At 35.4% G+C, this 27228-nt stretch overlaps 4 protein-coding genes and 1 pseudogene across 4 annotated transcripts; 3 read left to right on the top strand and 2 right to left on the bottom strand.

The window, feature by feature from the left end:
* Positions 1–1809: 1809 nt before the first annotated feature.
* Positions 1810–8759, top strand: LOC21395342. Its single transcript, XM_010102254.2, has 13 exons — positions 1810–2597; positions 3336–3435; positions 3633–3966; positions 4122–4234; positions 4562–4690; positions 4832–4922; positions 5020–5118; positions 5332–5870; positions 6307–6545; positions 6772–6934; positions 7951–8048; positions 8133–8214; positions 8307–8759. The coding sequence occupies exons 1-13, from the start codon at positions 2116–2118 to the stop codon at positions 8391–8393; spliced, it is 2556 nt and encodes an 851-aa protein (XP_010100556.1). The 5' UTR covers positions 1810–2115; the 3' UTR covers positions 8394–8759.
* Positions 8760–8981: 222 nt separating this feature from the next.
* On the bottom strand, positions 8982–10614 carry LOC21395343 (annotated as a pseudogene).
* Positions 10615–11511: 897 nt separating this feature from the next.
* Positions 11512–13833, bottom strand: LOC21395344 (bifunctional epoxide hydrolase 2). Its single transcript, XM_010102256.2, has 5 exons — positions 13712–13833; positions 13397–13611; positions 12474–12641; positions 12090–12325; positions 11512–11971 (listed from the first exon to the last, which is right to left on the bottom strand). The coding sequence occupies exons 1-5, from the start codon at positions 13779–13781 to the stop codon at positions 11725–11727; spliced, it is 936 nt and encodes a 311-aa protein (XP_010100558.1). The 5' UTR covers positions 13782–13833; the 3' UTR covers positions 11512–11724.
* A 1100-nt stretch (positions 13834–14933) lies between these two features.
* On the top strand, positions 14934–18115 carry LOC21395345 (protein RTF1 homolog). Its single transcript, XM_010102257.2, has 2 exons — positions 14934–15093; positions 15758–18115. Exon 2 carries the CDS (start codon positions 15793–15795, stop codon positions 17767–17769), a length of 1977 nt encoding a protein of 658 aa, XP_010100559.1. The 5' UTR covers positions 14934–15093; positions 15758–15792; the 3' UTR covers positions 17770–18115.
* A 7011-nt stretch (positions 18116–25126) lies between these two features.
* On the top strand, positions 25127–26600 carry LOC21395346 (lactosylceramide 4-alpha-galactosyltransferase). Its single transcript, XM_010102258.2, has one exon. It carries the CDS (start codon positions 25205–25207, stop codon positions 26585–26587), a length of 1383 nt encoding a protein of 460 aa, XP_010100560.1. The 5' UTR covers positions 25127–25204; the 3' UTR covers positions 26588–26600.
* The last annotated feature ends 628 nt before the right edge of the window (positions 26601–27228 follow it).

Below are 27228 nucleotides of genomic sequence, written 5' to 3' on the forward strand. Positions count from 1 at the left end.
CTGATTCGAGTTTAGAATTTGAGTTTTTTTACAGTAAAAAGCTCTCACAAATAATCACATCTAACTTTTTTGCTACAGTAAAAAGCTCTAACATAAAGTCACATCTCAACTCGAATCAACGAAGTGAACGGGGCCTAAAACTCACAGTTTTTGTTGAAAAACGGAATATCGTTTATCACGACGTGTAATTCTTATTCGCTGAAGATAAACAACACTGAATAATGTTCATTTCTTGTTTAATTTTGATGAGACAATATGTCATTTCTGTTAAAAGGGGACTGTTAAGAAAAACTTTTTTTAAAATTTTTTTAACATGTGAATCTTATTTTTCTACAAAAAATTATTTTCTTAATATATTACTCTTTTAAGAGTTTTATTTAGCAAAAAATATATATATTAAAGTAGAGCACATTAGGAAAAATAGTGATCCATGTTTAAATCAGTGGAAAAATCAACCTCGATCTAAGTGGGGTTATAATAATATTCTTTTTAGAATTAACATATTTTTATCGAAATTTAAAAGTGTTATTCGCACTTCTTAGCTGTAGATAGATTATCCAATTAAAAATCTGTTTAGAATGTATACTTAAGTCTTGATTCTTAATTTTAACGTTTGAAATTCAATGAGAGAAAAATAATGTAGCAGAATCAATGATTTTAGTTTAAATATATGAAATAAATGGGCCTAAACCATTTTTACTAGTTCAACAATTCCTTCTTTATCATTTATTATCCGGTTCTTTCCTTATTGATTCTTCTTTTTTTTTTCTCCTCTAATATCTTATGTATTTTTAAACGTAGCTAATTGAATTGTTATTTTCTAATTTATTCTGATTAGATTATATCCTCACTTAAATATTTTTTCAATATTTTTTAAATACTATTGACAATTGTAACCTTTATAAATATTTTTCTTTTTCATTCAAAATATTTTTTCTCTTAAACGCATTCTTACTTAAATATCTATTTTCTTCTCACGTATACCCTTAAATAACTTTCTATACGATTCATAGATGCTATGTATATATATATATATATATATATATATATAATATTCGACAAAACATTTCCATAAAAATGAAGATTATTCGACAATAACATAACTTATCGTTATAATTAATTATTTTTCTCTAATATATACAAAAATATGATTGAAACTTATAATTTAGGTTATCCACTATCTAAAATCTCGTATATTTCTCTTGTCTCTTGTTGACATAAGAAGAGTAAAAAGGTTTTTTTTTTTTTTTTTTTTTTTTTTTTTTTTTTTTTTTTTTTTTCTATGGTTGCCTCTTGAACTTGTCGTTATTGACACATCAGTCCCTAAATTAATTGACTCCCTTCTATATGAGAGGTCTAATTGAAAACGGTGTTAAATTTGTTAAGAGTTTTTAAAAATATGTTGCGATCGTGAGCAACAGGAAGATGAGGATCAGACTAGATTTGGCGGCGACATGCTTCGGGCCCGTCTGTTAGGACTGAAATTTTCACCTATTGGAGACAATTGTCACAATTTTTAATTTAGGAACTGATTTGCTAAAAGTGACAAGTTCGGGGACAACCATGCAAAAAAGCCAAATAATAAAAAACCATAAAAGAAGAGCACTTGCCCAGTGCCCACATAGCTGAGCCTGAGCCGCCAAGCACAGAATCCCAATTGAATCAAAATGACGAAACTACCCTGGATAAGAAAATAAAGAAAAATTGGTGATTGGCCCATCCATTGAGAAATTGTACGGAATTCCACGGAAGCAAAACCGGATCGTTTTCGAATTGAAGCCGTCTTCTTCAGCTCACCCAGGAGGAAAAAAAAAAAAATTCTCTCTCCTCTCTCTCTTCTCTTCCTCCTCTCTCTCTTCTCTCTCTCTCTCTCCGATTTTTCATCTTCGTCTTAAAAACGAGGACCTCCCCTCCTCTTTCTCCTCAACGGCCGAAACTCGCCGATTTTAGATAGAGAAAGAAAAAGAGAAGTCTCCGTTTCTTCTCATTTCCCAATTCTGCCCTCCAATTTCAACCCTCTTTTCTGGAAAAGCCCCTCGCCAATGCCCAGCCGAACGCCTCGGAAGAGATAACACAGCGGAAGGGCAAAATTGGGAAAGAAAAACGACGCCCACGATGAGCGTGAGGACGTACGGACGTCGCAACCGTGGCAGCATTCCCAACGGAGCCTTCTCCGTTGACGCCCTAAACGACGCCGTTCACGACTCCCAAGAAGACACTCCTTCCCAAGACCACCACAACCTGTACGGCATCCCTTTCTCATCGCAAGAGTCTTCTTTCGAATTCGATCCGTACGGCATCGATTTCTCGTCCCAGGGCTCTTTCCGCGACGACGATTCGCTGCCGAACGCCGTCGTTCCGAAGCCCAAGAAGCCAAAGGTTTCGAGGAATTCGGCTCGGCCGCCGGCGATTCCGGCGACGGCGACGCTGATGGAGGCGCAGGAGTTCGGGGAGATGATGGAGCACGTGGACGAGGTGAATTTCGCGCTCGATGGGCTCAGGAGGAACCAGCCGGTGCGGATCAGGAGGGCGAGTTTGCTGTCGCTGTTGTCCATCTGCGGTACGGCCCAGCAGAGACGGCTTTTGAGGGCCCAAGGGTGAGTAGAATTCATTAATTTTGTTAAATTCTTGATGGGTTTTTGAGATTTAAAGAAAGAACGTTATTTGGCGATGTGGGCATGCGAGTTTTCAAGAAGATCTTTGATGGGTTGGACATTTGAATTCAAATGTGAATAGAATGTTGGGATTTGGTGAGTTTCATGCGAACGTATATTTGGAGACTTATCTTGATTTTAATTTTGACAAATTTCTGGATTTATTTCGAATTTAAAGTGCGATCTTGGGAGATTTGAACATGTGAATTTTGGGAATTCCTTTGTTGGACTTTGATCTTTGGAAATTTTAGTGGGCGAATTTCATGTAGTTCTTGACGGGTTTATTAAATTTGTGCTTAAGATGTAGTCGTCGACGGGTTTTTAGGGCATATAGTAAATTTGGCGTTTGAGATTGTTGATTGTTGCGAACGTTTGGCAAAGAATTTTTGTTTCCTTAATGTGTTTTCTTAAATAGGACGAAATTATGTTTAATTATAACTTGGCATAAAAAGCACAGAATTTTGTGAAAAACGCATAACTGTTATGGGCACTAGGGAGGCAACAAAATTTGGTTCTAGACTTCACGTCTCTTACCTTCTTTAATATTTTCCTTTTTTATAATGTTCGTCTGAATATCTGAAGAAAAAATAAAACTATCTCATTTCTCTCTCTTCGAACAAAATTGTTCCGTGAGTTTTGTTGTTGATTGACTCTCTTAATCTCTGCGGTAACTATTTCCAGGATGGCAAAGACAATTATTGATGCTGTCTTGGGTCTCAGCCTTGATGATTCGCCTAGCAATTTGGCTTCTGCTGCTCTTCTTTTTGTCTTGACAAGTGATGTAAGTTGCAGTCTTGCAGAGTGTTTATTTATTTATTTTTTTTGTGATTCTAATTAATTTCCAAATTAACTTTTCCTCCTATCAAGAGCATTTTACAATGTGGTGGAAATTTTGAAGTTCCAGGCTTGTCCACATTTCTTGGAAATTCGTCGATTTCAACTATAGTAGTCTTGATGGTTTGTGTGTTTTTTTGTCAGGGTCAAGATGAGCACCTTTTGGAATCACCCAGCTGCATACAATTTCTAATTAGGTTGTTGAAACCAATATCCTCTACTGCTACTGAAGAAAAAGGACCAAAAATTGGTTGTAAGCTTCTAGCATTAAGTACAGGTCCTGGCATTTTGAAGACTTCCAAAACAGGGGATAGCACTTCTGCTGCAATTTTGTCCAAAGTACATGAAGTTCTCCTAAGTTGCAAGGAGTTAAAGTCAAGCTATGGGAATACTGGAATGAGAAAGCAAAATTTGTGCCCAAAATGGATAGCTTTGCTGACCATAGAGAAAGCATGCTTATCTACTATCTCTCTTGAAGGTATGCCTTCTGTTTTGAAGCTGATGGTTTCCGAGCTCCATCGTATATCACTTGATTGAACTCATTTACTATATTTCTATATGTTTAATGTTTGTCCTTTAATTCATTTCATCTGATGCTGATTGTCCTTTGTTTCTTTGCTCGTGTCCAATCAGAAACCTCTGGGACAGTGAGGAAAACCGGGGGAAACTTTAAGGAAAAATTGCGAGAGCTTGGAGGTCTTGATGCTGTCTTTGAGGTGGCCATGAACTGTCATTCTGATATGGAGGTGTGAGCCTGTATGTTTGTTTGATCTTATAGTCTGTTTTATATTCTGAAACAAGGGGCTGCAAAAGAAAATCAAGAGGATATAATGCTTTATTTGGTTGGTGGATTTGAAACTTTGAGTTTCAATAGAATATTAATACTTGATGTAATTTTACTCTTCTAGTCGTTTTATAGACTTCCTAGTTTTCTTTTATATCACGTTGCAGAAAGAGTATTACTCTTATCATCTCACCTATATTTCTATCCTCTTATTTATTTATTTTTTCAAAATTTTGGACCTTTCATTGTAATTTAAAGGGAAAAAAATATCACAAATATTTATTTTCAGAGCTGGATGGAAATTAGAATGCCTCTTGCTCGGGATGCAAAATTTGACATGAATATGCAGTGCCTATCTCTGCTTTTGAAATGCCTGAAGATTATGGAAAATGCAACGTTTCTAAGTAAAGATAATCAGGTACGTTGAATGTTTTTTAGACTCGAGTTCCCATCTTGTTAGAATTTCGTTCCTCCAACTTCTTTGTAGATAAAATGCTGCTTTCTTAACTTGACATGTGAAAAAGCAAAAAATAAATTCATATTTACACTTTTGTGATAGAACCATTTGCTTGGGATGAAGCGAAGGACTTCAACAGGAAGCCCCTTATCCTTCACAGAACTTGTTTTGGCTGTCATTAAGACTCTCTCAGGTAGCTAAGGAATCTCAGAGCTAAGTTAGTCTTTAACTTTTTATGGTATGACACATTTCGCTATTCTGTGTTATTTACTTCTTGCATTGATTTTCAGATCTTTATGTATTCAAAACTTCCGCGGTGGCGTCCACTGATGAAAAGCCTTCTGCTCCGTTTGATGGGACTTCATATTATTTTGAATTTGATTTCCAAGGTACAACTTCTCTTCCCTGACCCTCTTATGTGTATCTTCAGATTCTTACAGTAATTTTTGTAGAAAGTAGAAACAGTACTGGATTAAGAAGTTAGGAAGCAGCATTTATAGAATGGGCAATCCCAGTAGTACTTGTAATTTTGTTACTGCTCTCAAATTCGTTACTATGACAAAGCCAGACTTATGAGCTGATTTCCTTGCACATATTTTCAGGAGACGTCAATGGGAAAATTTTTAGTGATTCCTTTAAAAGTAATTCAGAGAAGAGCTTTACTAAATTGCGGAACGGCGAAATTGTGTCTGCCACACGGTTAGAGTGTTCTAGTTCTGAAACTACCAGCACCTCTATGACTGATGGCTATTCGTTAAAGACGAGACGTAGATCTTCTGCATCTAGCTCATGCAGTGGAATGTCAAGGAGTTTATCTGGTAGTAATGCAACTAAGAATAGTTCAATGAAGAATGTTGATATTGTGCTTTTAGACGATAGCCAAGATCCGTTTGCGTTCGATGAAGATGATTTGGAGCCTTCTAAGTGGGAAGTGCTGTCTGGAAAGCAAAACACATCGAGGACTAAAAGAATTGGACTGAAGGACAGAGAACCCGATTATGGGTTTCAGTCTCGAATTAAAATGAGCCAGGAAGAAACAAGTAGTGGAGAAAATAATCACTCGCATGAAGCTTCCTGTTCAACTTCTGTTGATGAAGGGCGCTCCAGCCTTTTAGCTGACTGTCTTCTTACTGCTGTCAAAGTAAGCCTTTAATCACATACTTTACATTTTGGAATCTTCGGCATCTGCAGATTTGTTTCACCTCTCTTTATTATCTTCTATGCAATGGAGAGAATATAGTGTATGGAGGCATTATTGGTATTTGGTAGTTTAAATTAATGCATTCTTCTATATCTTCATATTGCAAAACATCATAAAAACGCAGCTTTCTTACCTCTGCACCGTATAGGCTTCCTTAGTTTACTCTTGAACTGCTTCAGTGGTCTAACCGTAGCTCTCATCTGAGACTTCTCTCTTTTTTTCTTTGTTTTTTTTTTTAATATGTTATGTGTATGAACTGCGTTTTGGTTCCTTCTCACAAAGTGGTTTTCATCCAATTTCACAAGTTACATTTTGTGTTGAGAGATGGACGAAAACAGTATATATGTAAAATAATGCTCATGTGGCTTCTTGGCAGGCCTTAATGAATGTAACAAACGACAATCCTGTTGGCTGTCAGCAAATTGCTGCCTGTGGAGGATTAGAGACCATGTCTTCCTTGATTGCTTTGCACTTTCCTTCATTCAGCTCGTCTCCACCATCCTTTCTTGATGTTGATAATCAGAGTGATAGACCTCTAACTGATCACGAACTCGATTTTCTCGTCGCTATTTTGGGCCTCCTTGTGAACTTGGTCGAGAAGGATGGTGAAAACAGGTTAATTTTACTTCAGCTTATTGCTGCTGCTTATGTATATTGTTCTTGAGGCTGTTATACATTGAATGATAACTTATTTTTTGCTATTTCTTCGGTCATTGGAAGTTGTTGCTCCCTTCTGATTATTGTTTGCGCACACAAACACACATACCACACAGGTGTAGTTGCTGGTGTTTGGAATTGTCATGTTCCTATCGACAGATACTTATAGTTCCATTTATTGCAGATCACGGCTTGCATCCGCCAGTGTCCCATTGCATAAGTCCAATTTTTACTCCGAATTTTGTGGTAAGGCGAGCAGAAAGGATGTAATTCCACTACTCTGTTCCATCTTTTTGGCCAACCAAGGAGCAGGTGAGGCGGTCCATGAAGGAAAAGTTCAGCCATGGGTGAGTAATGTCTCTCCTTTGTCTTCTTTTCTTGTTACTACTTTATACTATTTTTACAGTGAACCAATGCAAAGAATGAAAAGACAGAAAGAAAATCGAGTTCTTTTTATAATTGGCAGTAGAAACAACAACAACAACAACAACAACAACAACAATAACAACAAGCCTTAATCCCAACTTAATTGGGGTTGGCTATATGGATTTCACTTTTTCACGCAGTTCTGTTCGAAATTAGACTTTCCTGAAGGTCTAGAACTAGAATGTCTTTCCTAACTACTTCGTTCCATGTAATTCTTGGTCTACCCCTCTCTCTCCTAGTATTAGGTATAAGAATGTCCTCCTAAGCACGAACTGGTGCTTCTAGCGGTCTATGTTGGACATGCCCGTACCATCTCAAGCGGCCTTCGCGCACCTTATCTTCTATTGGTGCTACACCTACTTCACTACGAATAACTTCATTCCTTATGCGATCCATTCTCGTATGGTCACTCATACATCTTAACATACGCATTTCTGCCACATTCATCTTAGATATATGTTGTCTCTTAATGGCCCAACATTCACTACCATATAATATAGCTGGGCGGATTGTAGTCCTATAGAACTTTCTTTTCAACTTAATAAGCATCTTGCCATCACATAAAACTTCCGTAACATTCTTCTACTTAACCCACCCTGCCTTAATCCTATGTTGAATATCCTCTTCTATATCTCCTTCGTACTGCACTATAGACCATAATTGGCAGTAGAAACATTGTTTAAAAATCTTGCTTACTTGGCACATGTGAAGATCTACTTAATGAGCCTTCATTGATGTTTCTCTATCCTGAATACCTTGAAATATTGCCCTATTGATGGGTTGATATGTTATGTCGGTCTCTATTTACACAGTATACCTCCCAGACACTGAGACCTTCACGTTTTATTATTGATATAAATCTCGTCTTGTGAAAACTTAAAGCAGAAAGGAAACTTGTTTTAGATTGTCTCATTCTCATGTTGTTGCATTTCTGCAGGATGATGAAGCAGCCGTGCTACAAGGAGAAAAAGAAGCTGAGAAAATGATACTAGAAGCTTACGCCGCTTTGCTTCTAGCATTCCTTTCGACTGAAAGGTTTGCATTCCCTTCTTTTCTTTCTCTCTCTCTTAGTTCCTTTTATACATATTCTGAAAGTGAGATCTGTTTGCTGATCTACAGCAAGAGCATACGTGATGCTATTGCTGACTGTCTTCCCGATCGCAACTTGGTAATTCTAGTACCCGTGTTGGACAGATTTGTGGTAAGTGCTTGTCTTTGATTTACATTTACTGATGTTGAAGAAACCAGGTAACTTCTATATACTGAGTCAGGTTTCCTTTTTTTTTTTTCCAGGCATTTCATTTGTCATTGAACATGATCACCCCGGAGACTCATAAAGCTGTTAGCGAAGTTATTGAATCATGTAGGGGGGGAGGATGAGACTTCGACGGACCACCGGAAACCTGTACAGACTCGGTCTTTCATTCCAAATACAACTTTTTAGTTGTTGCACACTACATAACCGGATATTTGTGTATGTTGTTTCACACCCCCTATCAAACTGACCACAGCCCTTTGTCAAGTCTGGTTCACATTGGTCTTTTTTTTTTTAGCCTCCTTTTTGTTCTTTGCTATGTCATTCTTTTGTAGGTTCCTTTCACATCGTTTTGGTGCGTAGAGATGATTGTATACGAATCTGATAGCAAAATGAATATATTTTACTTTTTGTTTTTTGGGTCAATGTCGAATGTTATTTCTCCTTGTTATTTCTCCTTTGCCCCCCTTTAAGCATGTTACTTGTCTTCTTCTCATTCGTTGAAGGGTCTTCTCCACATTCAAATCTCTTGGCACAATGAGGCCAAATTATGTATGCTTTACAACTAACTTTTTGCAAACAAGAGCAAAAAAAGCTTAACATGCAAACGCCACTCATTTGATGAATCAAAAGCATAGGAGAATTCAATAGTCAGACGTTATATTGCAGAAGAAGCATATGAAAAATCCTCAACAGATACATTGTTGTTAATGTTATACATGTTCATTTGATTGAGTGGAGACAAGTTCAGACTTGTTCATTAAGGAAGGTGTTGATAAGTGCTCTGGAAATTGCTCTTGCATGAAATGAGTTCCATTAGACAAGAACTTCACCTTTAAATCAGGCACGTACTTCTTCATTTTCTCACTCCTTACGTAGTCCTCAATCCCTGGAAATTTCAGGAAAAAGTCCTTTTCTCCCATGGCATCACAGGGACTTCAACAGAAACATATTTTCAGCATTTCCAAAATAGTTTGATCAAAAATGAAAATTCTGTTGTAGGCAAAGAGAGAAACACTAGCGGTGAGACACAATTATAAACCGTCAGATCACATCAAAATTACATCTGATTAACGAAAATATAATTTGTTCAATAAAACTTGATGAAAATCTAACAGTTTAGAATTGTGTTGAATTCTTCTTTACATAAGCTTTTGAAGTCAATTATGACTCTCTTTTAAGGAACTTGCATGGGAGAATCAAATCCAGATTTTTGGTACAATGTTGTATATGCTGCAAGATCTTCTTCAGTGAACCAAAGGAGGTAGAGACCTAGTAGTTGAGTCCACCAAATCCATAATCTCTTTGCCCTTATCTGCAATGGGAATTTCACTTCTAGAGAAGAGAATGTATATGTTACGGCCAAAATCAGCCTCAGCTCGTCCAGGTTCCTAACCCATAAGCAAAATAGTGTCAAATCCCAACACCCCTTTTCTTGTCAAAGTAAAACACCAAGAAAAAAGCTTGTGAAATTAGCACTTTTGTTCACAAAGTTTACCTTCCATCTGAAAATGTAGAAACCTTCAGGCAAGTCCTTGTAGCGTTGAGGATCAGGAGGGAAGAATGGAACGCCTAAAGATCTAACTCCACAAACTCTGGTGGGATGAATAAGGCAAAACAGATAAACTGGCCACGACCCAAAATCTTTTCCCACTAGAAAAGCCTTGTTTCATTCAAACCCATCAATTAGTATTCACAAAAAACTTTTTGTATATTCTCTTATTTTCAACTATGTGTACCTTTTCAATGTTAAAAAACACAAGGATAGAGAGGGTGTCGTTTACAAAGTCATTTAAGGACGCTTTGTCAAGTTGTGGGTGAGGGTCGGATACGCCATTACCCCTTAAATCCGGTGCAATTGCTTGGTACCCAGCATTGGCCACACCAATCATTTGGTGTCTCAATGAGTACCATATCTCTCGTAATCCGTGCAGAAATACCACCGCAGTAGAGCTTGCGGAGGAAAGAAAAGTATTCATTGATTAGAGTTTTTAATTCGATTTAAAATGTGACTTTATGTGATAATTTTTTACTGCAGTAAAAAAATTAAACGTGATTATTTCTGAAAATTTTTTATTGTAGCAAAACTCGAATCGGTAAAATGAATGAAACCCAAGTGTACAACTTATGGGGAACAAATAGAACTAAATCTAAATAAAAAAAGTTATGGCAATAGATTCTCTCACGAAATTTTTAGAATCAAAACTATTGACTCAAATGCGAAATTTTAAGAATCAAAACTATTGACTCAAACGCGTGAATTAAACGGATAGAGAAAATACCAGTTCCTATCTCTGCAATGTGAAGCTTCACTCCTCTGGCTTTAATGTACTTGTATTTGATCCATTAGAGAGAAACTAGAAAGAGAGTGTTAGTTTACCAATCGATCACAAAAGCTTAAGCTGTTAGGAGGTGAGTTAATAATAATTTTATACTTTAACACTCTTCCTCACGTGTGGGCTGAACAATGAGCAATCGCATGAATAAATTAATTAGAAAGCCCAAACACGTGAATATTTAAATACGCGATATAATTTTATATTTTAACACTCCTCACGTTTTTCACATTGTCGTCATTTATTTTCTTATTTTTTTTAATGGGGACGTTATCGTCATTTGGTTCGTCAGTTTTCTTATTGTTTTCACATTTTTCTCATCCTAGTTTATTGTTGCTTTTCCTTTTGTTGCCGTTCCATTATTCTCACCGTTTTTTTAACTTTGTTGTAGTTTGTTCTTTTCTTTTTTTTTTTTTTTTTGGATTGTTGTAGTTTGTTTTTAACTATCGTTTATTCCTATTGTCGTTTTTCATTTCATTGTCGTAGTTTTATTTCCTTGCTTGTCGTTTCCATGCCATTATCATTTTTTATTTTGTTGTCGTTTTTTTCCCTGGCCGTTTCGATTGTAACTTTGTTGTCATCTGTTCTATATTGTTGCCGTCGTTTGGACTTGATGGACGAACAAAAGTGCCTACATCCTTGAAGCTCCCCATTACATGCAGCCGTTAGTTATGTACTACTCAAATCCATTATCCATGGGTGGACAGATAGAACTCTACATCTAATCAACACCCCCTAGGCATATCTGCCTCTTACACAAACATCAACAAATAAACAAACATCACTAAAAGCTACAGCTAAGCTGACAGTTTTAGAGAATCACTAACTGTATTTACTGTTTGACACGTAGATTCTATTAACATAATATATTATTGCTCAAACAGAAAACGAGTTCACATGCAGAGAGTGACAGAAAAAGTGACATTAGCATTTCTCGACAATTTTGATATTTATGCATTCTTATTGATACACAAAGGGTCCCCTTTGGTTTAATATTTGAAGGCATAAATCACATGCCACACAACATAAGCAGACAATTTTTATCCTTGACTTTGGCTATGGAATACATTATACGTATATATTCCCAGGACAGCTAAAAACGTTATTTAAGGTTAGGCAATCAGACGTGCTTAGCAAGGAAGTTGAGGATCAGCTGGTTGATCTCCTCAGGTGATTGCTCCTGCACAAAATGTGTTCCTTCTGGCAAAATCACAATATCCAATTTGGGGACAAGCTCTTTCACCTTTCCACTGTTTATGTAATCCTCCATCCCCGGAAACTTGTACACATAATCTTTGCCTCCCATTATGAAAAGTGCAGGGTGATTGACTACAGGATCTGTTATGTTCAAGTCTTCACCACAAGATCTGTCCCACACCAAATTAAGGAAAATATCATTAGTAAGAACCCAGCTCTTTAGACTGTTTCACACACAAAAGTTCCCTTCTCACCATTGCATTCTACTAAGTAAAGAAAGGAGTTAACCTATAAGGAATTTGCAACGCGGTTCTAAACCCCGATTTCTCATACAAAGCTCCATAGTTTGTGAGATCTTCCTCGGTGAACCAAGGTGGGAGAGGAGTAGAGGGGTCAACCAAGTCCATGATCTCTTGGTTCTCTGCTGCTATTGGCACTTCACTCTTTGAGAAGAGGATGTAAACGTTCCGCACAACTGTTTTGGCGTTGAAACGGCCAAAATCAGCTTCAGCCCGTCCAGGTTCCTAGACAATTAGGAAATAAAAAACCAATGTTCACCCGCCTTCTATCAGTTTAACCTTTATGGAATAATTCGAAATCTAAGATGGTACCAGAGCACATAGTCCAAAGTTCAAAGACATGCAAGGAAATTAAACACTTGAAACGCCTTACCCGCCATCTTGAAATGTAGAAACCTTCAGGCAGGGACTTGTGGTATGCAGAGGGAACTAAAGGAGTGTGAGGCACTCCCATGGTGATAATTCCTATAACTCTCTCTGGGTGTAGAAGCCCCAGTACGTAAGCTGGTATCGCTCCAAAGTCTTTTCCGATCAGGAACACCTATTGGCATATATAACAGATTACCATGCCAACGCCACAATGGTAAATTAAGTAGAGGCCGATTCTTGTGCAGTTATTTTCTTCTTTGTGACTTTTGATTCCCTATGACTGTAAAGTAAAGACCTTCTTTACAAATGGAATTTAATCTTTTTTATTCAATTATTTAAAAATGGTTTGTTTTACACTTCTGTAACTTTGGTTGAATGTTGAAAAGGAAATCTAGTTTTCAATCAGACGCAGTCACTAGAGGTGTTGATTGTAATAATATTATATGCACAAAATGTTAAGGATGTCAAGTTAATAGAATTGAAAGCGTATAAAAATAGACTCATAGAGTGGTGGATGACTTGAAAAAACTGGAGGATAAATAACTTGAATTGGAAAATAAATAAGAGGACTGGATGAACTAATAAAGATATCTCACAGAGAAAAAAAAAAAAAAAAAAAAAAAAAAAAAAAAAAAAGATATCAAAATGAGACCATAGTAACTCATAGAAAACAAAGAAGAAACCAACGGAAACACAACCATAAAGCCACCAAGTAGAAAGAAGAAAAACACCACGAAGCTAAAAAAACAAAAAAACAAAAACTGGTTTTATTGGTACACCAAAAATCCTAGTTAATTACTTAATTAAAACAAACACCCATGTTTTCTAACCGTATATTAAGGAAATAAAAATTGAAAATAAAAAAAGAAGAGAGTGGAGTAATTGTGAAAGTTTCGATTTTGAAGAGGTCCCAGTTTTGGCAGTAACCTTAGGAATAGCGAGTGCGTTTAATATTCCAATAATATCGTTCACGAAATCAGACAGGGAAGCCTTCTCGGGTTGGGGAGGCGGGTCGGACAGTCCGTACCCTCTGTAATCGGACGCAATCGCACGGAACCCGGCCTTGGCCAGAGCAATCATCTGGTGCCGCCACGAGTACCATATCTCCGGGAACCCGTGCAGGAATACGACGACGTTTGGACCTGAAATAGATGAAGTCATCATTGAGACGACAGTTGAGCACTGTGCCAAGAGAGAAGGTGTATTGGTTTGGAAGTGGGGAGGCGAGCAGAGGATTCTTACCCGTTCCGATCTCAGCTACGTGAAGCTTTAGTCCTTCAACTTCCACATACTTGTGCTGTATTTGATCCATCGCCAGACACCCCCCCTTTTTTTTTTGGCTAGACAATGGCTTTTTTTGGGTTTTTTTTTGTTTTTTTTTTTTTTTTTTTTTTTGCTTTTCTTTTTCTACTGATTTGTTTGGTTAATATGTCCAGTTCGCGTAAGCAGAAGTTTCGCAATCATATTCACGTCTGGAAATTACTACGATAACGTTTAGTTTATGTATTCAAAATTATAATTTATAATTATTTTTGTTTTAGGTATATTTTTTTAAAAAAAAACACTATAAAAAATCATGAATCATGATTCAGAATCATGAACGAATATAAAAAACAAACGTCTCCTAACTTTACATGATATTTATAGTAATAAACACTTCTATAATTTATTAATGCGTATCATGCAATAGCAAAAGTGTCAATTTTCGTATGATTCCATACCTAAAAAGACAAGAACATGTACCTAATCGGTTTGACATCTTTCAATCGTGACTTTAAAATATGCAGCTTATATTTTACTAGTTACTACTACATTTTCAAAATTGCTTTAGTATTTTTGTCGTTGGTAGCTCACTCACTAATATAAGATTAAAATAGAGTATGATTTTTTTTCTCTAAACAAAACGTGACAACTTAATAAAATCTAATGAAAATCTGACACTAAAAGTCTTAAATACTATACCCTATTAGTAATGTATTTTCTTACCTTATTAAAACATTCTCATAATTTTTAAATAGAATTTAAATAAAGTATCCATTTATTAGCAAAACCGTTACTATTCAATTTCCACCCTCAATTTATAGGGTTTTAAAAGAAAATTTTAAATATTTGACATAATTTTACAAGTCATGCTAAAATATAGTAAAAAAAAAAAAATTTAATATCATTATATTTCAGTTTTACTCTTGTTTTACTTTGGATCAAATTATCATGGGAAATTGTATTGAATAGGTTAGCTTTTATTACTTTAAATGTAAATATCTGATATACCAATTAATAGAAGATAACAATAAAATAATTACTAAAAAAATTATACTATTCGTGAAATATTCTGAAATATAACTCTTTGGATGAAATCATTTTGGGCCCAGTAGCCAGTCAAGATAAGTTGGGTCATAGTTCGGCCCAAGCTCGTATTTTATTGGAGTAATTACTTACACGTTGTTCACGTCGGTGGTGAGTGAGTTCTTCCTGAAATCGCATCCGAATTTCGAAATCCAGCATTGTACTTTCCTCAAGTAGCCGAACAAATCTCTTTGAGAGTTTCCACTATTTATTTACTTTCATCCCAAATCCATCTTCTACGAATCGCATTTGACTCGGAAAGAATCTTCCGCTCAAAGGTAATGCCTTCGCAACCTTTTACACATATTCCCAAATCTTCTTCTTCTTCTTCTTCTTCAAGTATCTAGGGTTTCAAATCTCAAATTGATCAAAATTTTTTTTCCTTAGCAATTCATCGGATTTTCTGAGGGTTTTCATCGTTTTTAGTTTTTGCCCTACATCGAATCGGTAATCTTTATCATATTTTGCAAGTTTTTTGAGGCTTTTTTGTGCATTTGAGTACGAGATTATCGGAAATTTGGTTTAGGTAGTTGTATTTTTGATTAAGCGTTTGTGTGAAAGTTTGATTTTTTTTTTGTTTGTTTGTTATTTTTCTCGGTTTATTTTGGGTTCTCTTGGGCTGAGAAATTGGAGATATATGTTGGTTGGAGTTTGTAGTTTTATAAGGGGATTGAGAATATCGGACAAAGCAGTAATGTCTATTGAGCAAACTTTCTCGAATGTTGGAGTGTTTGGGTAAATGAATTTCCGTCAGTAAACTATAATATTGATAGGTTTTCAATCGCAATTGGGGTTGGAGAATTGTGCTTTGTTGTAAAGAAAAAAGATTGCACCTCTAATTCTATTTACGTGCTGAATTTATAACTGATCTGATTTTTTGTATTCTTTGTGTGGGTCAAAACTTGAGCTAGTTTAGTTAACCAATTTGTGGGTATTGAGCAGAGATAGTAAGAGTGAAGAATAAGGTGAGGTAAGTAATGGCAGAGTTAGAAAATTTGCTGCTGGAGGCAGCAGGGAGAACCAGGTCAGCAGGGAGAAACCGGCATTCAATTCCACCATCTAGAAGACGACGTGAGGGTTCATACTCCGATGGGGGAAGTGACTCTAGAGACGATGACTCCGATGATGATCGCGGTTATGCAAATAGGAAGCCCTCTGGATCTCAAGTTCCTTTGAAGAAGAGGTTGGACCCTACTGAAATGGATGATGACCAGGGCAGTGAGGAGGAAGGTGATGATGATCGTGGTTCTGATCGCGAGGGTGACAGTGAATCGGATGTCGGTAGTGATCTTTACAAGGATGATGATGATCGGAGAAAGCTTGCAGAGATGACTGAACTTCAAAGAGAGATGATTTTGTTGGATAGAGCATCTAAGAAAGAGGATAAGAATTTAAAGGAGAAGTTGAGACCAAAGTGGGACAACAAAGGGAAGGCCACACAGTCTAGAAAGGAGACTCCTCTTCCATCATCTCGAGTACGCTCATCTGCTAGATCTGCCGACAGGGCAGCTGCCAAGGATGATGCACTGAATGAATTACGAGCCAAACGTTTGAAGCAGCAAGACCCAGAGGCTCACGGTAAATTACGAGATGCTTCCAGAGGTGGTTCTGGCAGTCGTAATTTATTGCATAACAAGAGGAAATCATATACTGCAACAAGTCTGAGTAGTTCTAGTCAGAGTGATAGTGAAAGTGAGTCTCAAAGTGAAGATGAAGGGTCTACCGGAGATGGTGGAATGATAGACAGTGATGATGAAAGGGGGATTCCAGGGTCTGAGGGGCTTACATTCGATGATATAAAAGAAGTTACTGTCCGGAGATCAAAACTTGCAAAGTGGCTTATGGAACCGTTCTTTGAAGAATTAATTGTGGGTTGCTTTGTGAGGGTTGGTATTGGGAGGTCAAAGTCTGGGCCTATCTACAGGCTCTGCATGGTTCGGAATGTTGACGCATCAGAACCTGATCGACAGTACAAACTAGATAATAAAATCACCCATAAGTATCTGAATGTTGTTTGGGGCAATGAAAATTCTGCTGCCAGGTGGCAGATGGCAATGGTTTCCGACTCTGTACCAAATGAGGAGGAGTTCAAACAGTGGGTCAGGGAGGTGGAGCGAAGTGGTGGTCGGATGCCAACCAAACATGATATTTTGGATAAGAAGGAATCTATTAAAAAAATCAATACTTTTGTCTACTCAGCAGCTACCGTGAAGCAAATGTTACAGGAGAAAAAGTCTGCTTCAGCAAGGCCATTAAACATTGCACTTGAGAAGGACCGACTGAGGAGGGAGTTGGAAGTTGCACAAAGCAAGAATGATGAGGTGGAAGTGGATAGGATCAAGACAAGGCTACAGGAATTAGAAGCATCCCGAAAGGCAAAGCAGACTGATGCTAAGGCTATTAGGTTGGCTGAGATGAACAGAAAGAACAGGGTTGAGAATTTCAAAAATGCATCTGAACTAAAACCTGTGAATACGGGTCTGAAAGCTGGGGAGGCTGGTTATGATCCATTTTCAAGAAGATGGACTAGGTCAAGAAATTATTATGTTGGAAAGCCGGGTGAGGTGAAAGAGGATTCGGGGGCAAATGCTGGAAATAATGGTGCGTCCACGGATGCAGAAAATAATGGGAGACACGGTATTGTAGCAGCAGAGGCTGGAATAGCTGCTACTGAGGCTGCCTTAGAAGCTGCAGCAGATGCTGGGAAGTTGGTTGATACAAATGCACCCGTGGATCAAGGGACTGTGTCGAATATGCTACACAATTTCGAGCTGCCAATCTCATTGTCTGTGCTTCAAAAGTTTGGTGGACCACAGGGAGCTCAGGCAGGATTCATGGCGAGAAAACAACGAATAGAAGCTACGGTAGGATGTCGAGTCCCAGAGAACGATGGGAGGAGGCATGCGCTTACATTGTCAGTTGGCGACTACAAAAGAAGAAGAGGGCTTCTTTGAAAGGAGGTTTTGTCAAGTGCCAAGGAGCAATATCGCAAAGTCTGGGACTAAAGCTGCAACATTATTGTGTCCTCATACGAGTTCTCACGCTTTATGAGGTAGTGGATTATCAATTATTGTTTGGCGTTTCTGGAATTTCAGCCATCTGATGTGTCAGTACTGAGACATACTAGACTTGTATCTTAAAGCAATTTATTATTATTCAGTTGGACTTGAGAGAGCACAATAAATGCAGCTTTTCGGATTTGATGTATGAATAAGATTAATGCCAGCTTGTGAAGTGCTCTTTTGTAGTGTATTTTATCCCCTTTTTACGGGCTACTACATCTTTAGTTTTTTTACAAAACTTTGTGGGTATATTTTGAATAATTTGTGAGCATTCACAGTTTACTATTAGTTTTCTTTCATTTTCATGAGTAGTGTTTTTGTATCAGTTTTGCCTTTCACCTATCACAATTAAACGAGGTTGTCTTTTAGCAAAACTAATCCCAAGTTCGTTACTTGTTTTTACTCTTACTTTTGTAGTAAATTTCTAGTTTTATCTGTGTTTTGCAATTAGGGAATTGGGAGTTCGAAATTGGCAAAGAAATGGAGCTTGTTTGGTAATCTTGCCATCGTAATAAATGTGAGAACGATCGGCAGCTGAGGAAGTTAAAAATATATGCCACTCATACAGCGTTTGGTTTGCGGCTTCAAGTCGAATCAAATTTTATGAGAAAATTCATTGGCAAGAACTATTTAGATTTATATTTTTTATAAGAGAAAATATTGTAACAGAGAAAATTCATTGGCAAGAACTATTTAGATTTATATTTTTTATAAGAGAAAATATTGTAACAGAATTAGAATTATAAGTTTAAACATGTAAAACTAAACAGGCCCTTTATAATTGATCTAAGGATGGTATCGTACAGTGTCCTTGCGTTGTGACTTTCGGTGGAAAATGAGAATAGTAAAATGAAAGTTAAATGAAAGGAAGGAACAGAAGACGGAGAGTCTTTTCATTTTATATATATTCGGCGTACATATAATGGAGTCATTTTGTTACTCTAAACAACATCTTCAATTCTTTTGCTCTAAGAGCTTTTTATAGTAGGGTATCTTTACCAGTAATGTATATTTCTAAATATTTAATCCTACCAAAATTACATATGTAAACCAAAATACAAATCTAAAGGTATTTATGAGTTCTCCTTCTTTTTAAAAAAAATACACTAGTCAGAACACAAGCTGAAGACATCCTTTAGAATAATGGTTATATAAATTGTTAGAAAAAAAAAAAAGAAATAAAGGAAAAAAAATTAAAAACACACACACACAAGTAAAAGATAACAAAAAAAACACATGTATGAAACGTTTGAGAGTTTCGGCTGAAATTCATTTGGATTTATTTTGCAATATTTTATGGGTAGTATATACAGATATAGATATAGACTAGCGTAGAGATCTCATATTAATCATAGGATCCAAATGTTGTAGGAAAACAAAACCTGATCCGGTGGTTCGGAGAAGTACATTGGTGGCTTTACAATCAAACATCAGTTAGCAACGGGCTCGGTTTACCATGGCTTGACTAAATCTTTCCTAGTAGCTTGAGCCCATTTAAGAAAGTTTAGGCTTGTTCTTTTAGAGTTTAACTTGAGTATAATTTTTTAGTTGAATTTGAGTTTTAATTTGAGTTTGTGTTTGGTTATGTATGATCTTTATTTCTCAAATTTTTGTGGTTTTTATTTCTTTTTGGGTTCGATTGAGAGTGAATGTATGATGAAATGAAGAGTTGGTAAAATATTTTTTTTTTCTTAGAAATCATGTGAGATCCATGAGTTGTGATACATGCCTAGGGTGATTTGAGCCTAAAAATTCTAATCTCATCCACCTTTTACCCTAGCAATACATTACAACCCTCAAAAGTCCTTTTGATCTTCAATGATAAGTGAACCTTTATTAGTGGAGAGTGACACGAAAAATGGGCCTATGGTTGTTCTTATTAAGATATCACTCATAGTCTCCTTGGCACATAGGTCTATTTAGATTTTATTTGGCTGATTGAGATTGATTGTGCACACTTACACTTTGAGAGTCTTGAGTGGAGTGAAATTGATGCTTGATGTTGAAATTCTAGATAATCTCAGTGTTGACTTGATACAAAACTCACATTTTTTTTTTCCGTTTGTGTCTTAGTACTTGATTTAGTAAAAAAATTAAAAGCACTTCTTATTATAGAAAGTAATGTAATAAAAAGTTTTTCATAAGCATTATCTTCATAAGCACTAAGGAGATGTTTTGTTCTAAAAGTACTTAAAAAAGTTAAAAAGACTTTAAAATTAGTCATCCAAACAAATTTAAAAGCGGTTTTTGAATTAAATAAACTAAAAACAAACTTTTTTTTTAGTCAATCCGTTAAAGCTTATTTTCCAATCGTAAGGTACATGACAATAAGCTTCTTAATTATACAATTAATTTACAAATCACGAGCCATATGCTCTTTTATTAATTCTTCGTAAACATAACAGAAAGAATCTTATTTTTATGATCTGTGTGTGTTGTGTAAAGCTCTTTTCATCACTTTGGGGCTTCTCGATCGTCTCCATCACATGCTGATCAACAAAAGTCACTCTTTCATAGTTTTATTTTCTTCCATATATTTTCAATTGATTATTAATATAGGGTTGTTTTAATTTAGGGACTTTTTGTGTTAGATTCAATAAAAATGAATTATCGATAATTTATTACTTTTCAGTCGTTAGATATGTATCATAATCTGTTTGTTATGCATTTTTTTCAATCTAATTTAATTTTGACAAAATTCAACGATCATAAACTGAGACTGTCAGTATGACAGACTACTGCAAAAATTCTCTTAAACTTAACGGAAATAGTAGAAAATAGGCTAATATGAAAAGTTTAAGAAAGTATATAGGCTAACTTTTAGTTATAGAAATTAACAGGCCATAACTTGTCAAGTTATGGTTCATAACTAGATAAATTATGGACAAACTTGTCAAGTTATGGTTCATAGTCAGACAAGTTATTGACAAAAATCGTGAATTATGGACAATAACTTGTCAAGTTATGGTTCATAACCAGACAAGTTATGGACGAAAATAATAATTTGGTATATTTATTAACTTGTATAAACTATTGGCCTATTAATTTTAATTCATCTCAAGTCTTGACCTATTTCCCTATTTCTCCCTAAACTTAATCTTACACCCATTTCAAGCCCATTTAATTAGATTTTAAAGGGAAGCTGAGTATAGTACTAGATGCGTCATAATCTAAACTTTTGTTTTATTCACTTATTTCCTCTTTCTCCCTAAACTTAATCTTACACCCATTTCAAGCCATTTAATTAGATTTTAAAGGGAAGCTGAGTATAGTACTAGATGCGTCATAATCTTCCGTTTAGTTCGCTGATTCGAGTTTTTAATTCGAGTTGAGATGTGATTTTATGTGAGAGCTTTTTACTGTAGCAAAAAAGTTAGATGTGATTGTTTGTGAGAGCTTTTTATTGTAGCAAAACTCGAATTCTAAACTCGAATAAGCGAAATGAACGGGGCCTAAACTTTTGTTTTATTCACTTATTTTGTTCAATATTGTTTTCGTTTAGTTCATATTCCATTTTAATTAAGAAGAAATAATGTTTGATTATCTTTGGCATAAAACAGTCACAAACTTTGCTTGCCGTCTTGTTTAATGTGTGCATTAATCATAGTTGCACGTACTAAGCACGAAACCGCATTTTTTTAATGGAAAAATAAGGTGAGATTACAGAACAAGCACCTCGTAAGAACCATCAAGATTTTTTGATGTTTTATATTCATTAAATAACTTGAACAAACAAGTTACACATATTTTGCGGAGTCTATTTGGTACAAAATAAATAAATTACTGATAATTTTATATTTTTTAGTCTTTAAATTTATATAAAAAAATATTTATTTTTAATATTTTATTAATTTAATGTGATTTTAATCAGATTTAATGATATAAACTGAAACTATTAGTAGAGATGCCAATTAAAAAAAAAACCCTTGTATTTTTTTATGCATTTATGATTTATGTCTCTCTCTTCACATCAATGCTTGCAGGGCTGGCTCATGGGTGAGACATTTTACCCAAGGCCCTGTTAAATTGAATATACCTGTTTATGAATATTACATATTATATTTAAAAATATTTTACTTAATAGCATTGGCTCGTATATTTTAACAATAAATATCTATTAGTTGTTAATAATATGCCTCTTTTAGTTTTTAAAAAAAATTATTAATAAGGCGTTACTTTTGATCTTTTTTTTTCTTATAATTAAAAGAAAAAATCAATTTGCTTTTTTACTTTTAAATAATAATAAAAAAACGTTTTAAAAAATGCACATTGCCTATTTTTGTGTGGAATTCATCTCTATATTAGGTATTTATATATAGACTTAGCATTATCGTCCGTAAAATTTGACTGTGATACTATATATTAAATAAAATTCGCCTCCAAAAGATAGCTCAAAAAGAAAATGCGTAAACCAATATAAATATCCCAATAACTCAATAACGTAGTTATAAGACAAATTCACAACTTAATAGCCGGTTTGGTTCATAGATTAAAATCATAAAATTAGAATTATTTTTTATTTATATGTATTTTTTATGAGAAAAAATACTGTAATAAATTATAAACCATGATTCGAATCAGAGAACAAATTCTCTAATTAAACGGGCTCTGAGTCTTGAGCGCTTAATGCTTGAGATTTGGAACTTGAAGCTAGCCAATGAGTGGGGCCCGTAGGTAAATCATTTGATCAGATTGGAGATTCCAATGATTTTACATTCATTGATCCATATTATACAAATTTTCCGCCGGCACATACATGACATGGGTGTTTAGTAGTAGAGTCTTTGAAGATATCAATCTGGTTAATTAAAAAAAAAACACACGCATGAGACTTCTATGTTTTTGTTTTGTAATCTTGAAAATATATTACTCAAACTCAGTAATTTAGGACTCATGCCTGTGTAAATGAGATATCATATTTTACATGTATTTTTGGAGTAAGATTACAATATTTATGACCCGTTTAGTTCGCTTATTTAAATTTTTAATTTGAATTAAGATGTGACTTTATGTAAGAGTTTTTTACTATAGTAAAAAAGTTACATGTGACTGTTTCTGAGAGCTTTTTACTGTAGCAAAACTCGAATCGGTGAAATGAACGGGCTTTTAGTTTTTTTAGGTGCATGTGCAGTCGAAATCTCAATAATTAGGGTCTGTTTAGTTTGCTAATTTGAATTTTTAATTCGAGTTGAGATGTGACTTTATGTGAGAATTTTTACTGTAACAAAAAAATTAAATATAATTATTTCTGAAAATTTTTTATTATAATAAAACTCAAATCAGTAAAATAAACGGGTAAGACTTAAAAAACAATCTCGATCATTAAATGTTTTAGCTTTTATTAGGTGGCGCGAACAATTTTCTTAAAAGTTAAAAGTCATTTTCTTTCGTCATCGAATGACTGAAAAATAATGGTAGATACGTCGTCTAAGACACATTTACTACGTACTTTTGTGCCAGCCTTTCACTCCTTTTGAAACAGAGGGCGGCACAAGAATTTCTTCCTTCGTTAATATTCTCAAATGTAATGTGATCTTTTTGGTTTCTTTAAATAGAAATAAATGGAATGTAATCTGAATACAATGCGTGGCCTAAGATGGGAAGAGTGTCTGTTTCTTCACTGCTGAAAACCTAAAACCTAATTTGAAAAGTGTTTTTTTTTTTTCCATCAAAAAATAATTTGAAAAAAGTGTTTTGGCATTGAGCTATTTTGAAATAGTAGTATATACTAGTATTTCCTTTAATTCAAAAATAATAGATGTCTGAGCAGAACTTTTGGGGTGATAAGCTAAAAATAAATAAATAAATCATTTGTTCCCTGAAGCAGTACTCACTATATACAAGAGGTATTAATTAATTCATTGGTTTTCACCTAATTGTACTGCAGCCAAAACAAATATCTAAACTTATGCAAAATTAAGAGCACGTTTAGTTTGCTGATTTAAATTTTTAATTTGAGTTAAGATGCGATTTTATATATGATCTTTTTACTGTAACAAAAAATTAAATATGATTATTTTTAAAAAAGTTTTATTGTAGTAAAACTCAAATTCTGTCTCTAGACACTGCAAGAGATCTCTCTCCTCTCTCTTTCTAGACACTGAAAAATACAGTTGTTGGTAATTACACATAATACACCAACAAATTCAAACCGAACCAAGTGTAGATAACTCTGCATCATAGAGGAAAAGCATGGTACTATTCAGAGTCTTAGTGTACTATATCCGTTTGGTTCATGAATTAGAATCATGAAATTAGAATTATGATCGATTTACGTGTATTTTTTATGAGAAAAAATACTGTAACGAACTATGAACCATGATTCGAATCAGAGAACGAATTTTCTAACCAAACGGATTGTAATACTTACCATTTCATCTGCAAGGATTCCATTTATACCATTCTCATAAAGTCGTATAAGCCAGTTTAATCCGGCAAGTTGGTAATCTCTCATCTTTCCTTGTATACCTGCAAAAAGACAAATGGGAAAATCAGCTCTTCCAAAGTTAAGTCACACCTGAGGTCCTGAACTGCAAATCCATTACCATGAATGAGAGAAGCACAGAGACTTGAGGAAAAGAACATGTATACAAGCAGCTGTTTGCGGGAAGGAAGAGGAAGAAGAAGCGGCTGATGTGCAAGCAGCCGGCGGAGCGACTGAGGAGAGAGTGTTTAGTTGTCAGCGGCGGTGGAGAGATAATGGCGGCGGAGGAGGAGGAAGCGCTGCGTTTGGGGATTAATGGAGATGATCGTGATGTTGAAGAGAAATGGATAATTTTTCGATGAGCATTGAAGTCATTTTATTGAAAAAGAGAGTCACGTTATAAGTCACATTACATATTCTATTAAAAATTTGATGAAAAAAATTAAATTGTCACTTTTAAAAAAAATTAGCCATCGTCTTGTCAAAAAAAATTATATATCAAATTGTCACTTTATTAAAGAGATTAAAGAATATTTGTACAAATTACCCAATAAATAACAAAAAAAAAAAAAAAAGAAATTTGATATTTTGAGGTAAGCCAATGCTCTTCTTTATTACGTACGAAGAGTTTACAGCCTGATACTCCAACACTGTACTTGTTTATCTCTCTCTCTCTCTCTTTTCTCTTTCTCTCTCCAAAAACCTGAGTGAAAGGAGGGAACTTTCACTTTAATACATATCTCGATTCTCAAGGTCACAAAACACTAGTAAATCACACCTTCTTTTGTCTTCCGCATTTTGCCGCCACCGCCATTAAAATTGCTTCTTCTTCTTCTCTCCGCAGAAAACCAGATTATTAGAAAACAAAACAAAGAAACTACGTACAGAAACCTTAACCCGACCATGTTTGACTTTGACAATCCAAAACTAATAATTCATCGTCCTATTCTTGTCTTGGTTCATCAATTACAGGACCTAAAAAGATCTCTTTTCGCTTTTTTCTTTTGCGTCCCAACTTCTCTTCTCGCTCTTCTTCTTCTCTTCCTCTTGGCCTACAATGGCGTTTCCGTTTTCTACATCCACGTTCCTTTTCTCGCCAAATTCCCGCCCCAACCAGCCAATTTCTCGCGCCAAAATCCCGTCCTAAAGTTTTCATCATCTTCTTCTTCGTCGAAGCTTTCTTCATCGGTTATGTACGTAGTGAGAGAAGAAAACTCGCCTATGTTCTTGAAAACCCATTTCCCAGCTTTCCAAAATTACAACAACTTTCCGCTCAAACCTACGCCGAAACGCGTCTCCAAGTTTCGAATATCGAAACGGGTGAAGAAAACGAAACGGAAGGTTCGAAGGCTGAGCTCCGAAACGCAGAACCAAAACCAATTCTTCACGGCGAGATTAAGAGAGTTCTTCTTCGGTTCTAGAAAATGCAAGCCTCGCTTCTTCATGACATGGATTTCATCGCTCGATTCTTTCGGAGAAAGAGAGCTCTTCGCCGTCGAAAGCCTTTTCAAGTCCCACCCAAATGCTTGTTTGGCTATAGTCTCAAAAATCATGGATTCCGAGAAGGGAAATGTACTCCTAAAACCGTTTTCGGATTCGGGTTTTAGAGTACTTGCTATTTCTCCGGATTACGATTCTGTTTTAAAAAACACTCCTGCAGAATCATGGTTTAGCCGGTTGAGAAAAGGAAATGTCAATCCTGGCGAGATTTCTCTTTGTCAAAACCTCTCAAATTTACTCAGACTCGCTCTGTTATACAAGTTTGGCGGTATTTACACCGATACCGATATGATCTTTGTGAACAGTTTTTCAAAACTGAGAAACGTGATCGGAGCTCAGACGGTGGATTTAGAAACCGGGCATTGGAGCAGATTAAACAACGCCGTGTTGGTCTTCGACAAGAACCACCCATTACTCTTGATGTTCATCAAAGAATTTGCCCTCACGTTCGATGGGAACAAGTGGGGTCACAATGGTCCTTACTTGGTCTCGAGAGTTGTGAAAAGATTGAGAGAAAACCCAGGCTTCAATTTCACTGTTTTGCCTCCTCATGCGTTTTATCCGGTTGATTGGAGCAGAATTAGAAGCCTTTTTAGGAACGCTGGTGACGAGTTACACTCGAAATGGATGATTGGAAAGATGAAGCATGTTCGTACCAAGAGTTTCGCTGTACATCTTTGGAATAGACAGAGCAAGAGACTAAAAGTTGAGGAGGGAAGCATTATTGATCATCTACAGAAAGATTTTTGCATTTTCTGTAATTCTTCTAGTGTCTCTGGTTTGTGAGTATAGACCATAAGGGGGGGACATAAGAATAAGACTTGACAAGTGTATATTTGGCCTCATAATTATCTGTCCTGTGCAATGTTTTCAGTGTTGGTTATATGGTTCATGGACCACTTAGAGATAACTCCATGAATATAAGAGAAAGTAAGAGAAAATTGCATAAGTTTAAATTTTTACTCTTTATTTTTAATTAATACTTTTTTTGTTAGTATAGTTATTTAACTAAAAATGTTATTAATTAAGAATAATTGATAAAAATTCTGATTCATACACTTTTAAAAGGTATTTGTGTCATTTCTCCGTATAATAATTAGAAGGAAATAAGAATTCTTTTCTTTAAATTTATAATCTCGATCCTATGACAAACCCGTAACCATATCCATCAGTATCAAAGTTCTCTGGTTAAATGAAACCTAATCTAAAAAAAAAAAAAATCCGAGATACTAATTTGACCTTTTAGAAAACACACTAACAATTAATCATATTTTCTTATGATTAAAAGTAACAAGTTCTAGACGTGGTGATTCACTTTAGAGTTTGTTTTTGTTTTTGAGAAATTGGGATGAAGTAAAATGAATGTTGTGCCGTATGGTCTTCCCATGATGATTTTGTTCCAAGTAGAAAATGTACAAGTTGCTAAA

This window comes from Morus notabilis, unplaced genomic scaffold, assembly GCF_000414095.1.
Source record: "Morus notabilis unplaced genomic scaffold, ASM41409v2 Scaffold1428, whole genome shotgun sequence".
Taxonomy (NCBI): Eukaryota; Viridiplantae; Streptophyta; class Magnoliopsida; order Rosales; family Moraceae; genus Morus; species Morus notabilis.

Coding starts and splice junctions, on each gene's coding strand:
- LOC21395342 (XM_010102254.2), top strand. CDS start 2,116: ATGAGCGTGAGGACGTACGGACGTCGCAACCGTGGCAGCATTCCCAAC. Junction 4,923..5,019: donor TGTCATTAAGACTCTCTCAG/GTAGCTAAGGAA, acceptor ATTGATTTTCAG/ATCTTTATGTATTCAAAACT. Junction 6,935..7,950: donor AAGGAAAAGTTCAGCCATGG/GTGAGTAATGTC, acceptor GCATTTCTGCAG/GATGATGAAGCAGCCGTGCT.
- LOC21395344 (XM_010102256.2), bottom strand. CDS start 13,781: ATGGATCAAATACAGCACAAGTATGTGGAAGTTGAAGGACTAAAGCTT. Junction 13,612..13,711: donor CGTAGCTGAGATCGGAACGG/GTAAGAATCCTC, acceptor CATCTATTTCAG/GTCCAAACGTCGTCGTATTC. Junction 12,642..13,396: donor ACGCACTCGCTATTCCTAAG/GTTACTGCCAAA, acceptor ATATGCCAATAG/GTGTTCCTGATCGGAAAAGA.
- LOC21395345 (XM_010102257.2), top strand. CDS start 15,793: ATGGCAGAGTTAGAAAATTTGCTGCTGGAGGCAGCAGGGAGAACCAGG.
- LOC21395346 (XM_010102258.2), top strand. CDS start 25,205: ATGTTTGACTTTGACAATCCAAAACTAATAATTCATCGTCCTATTCTT.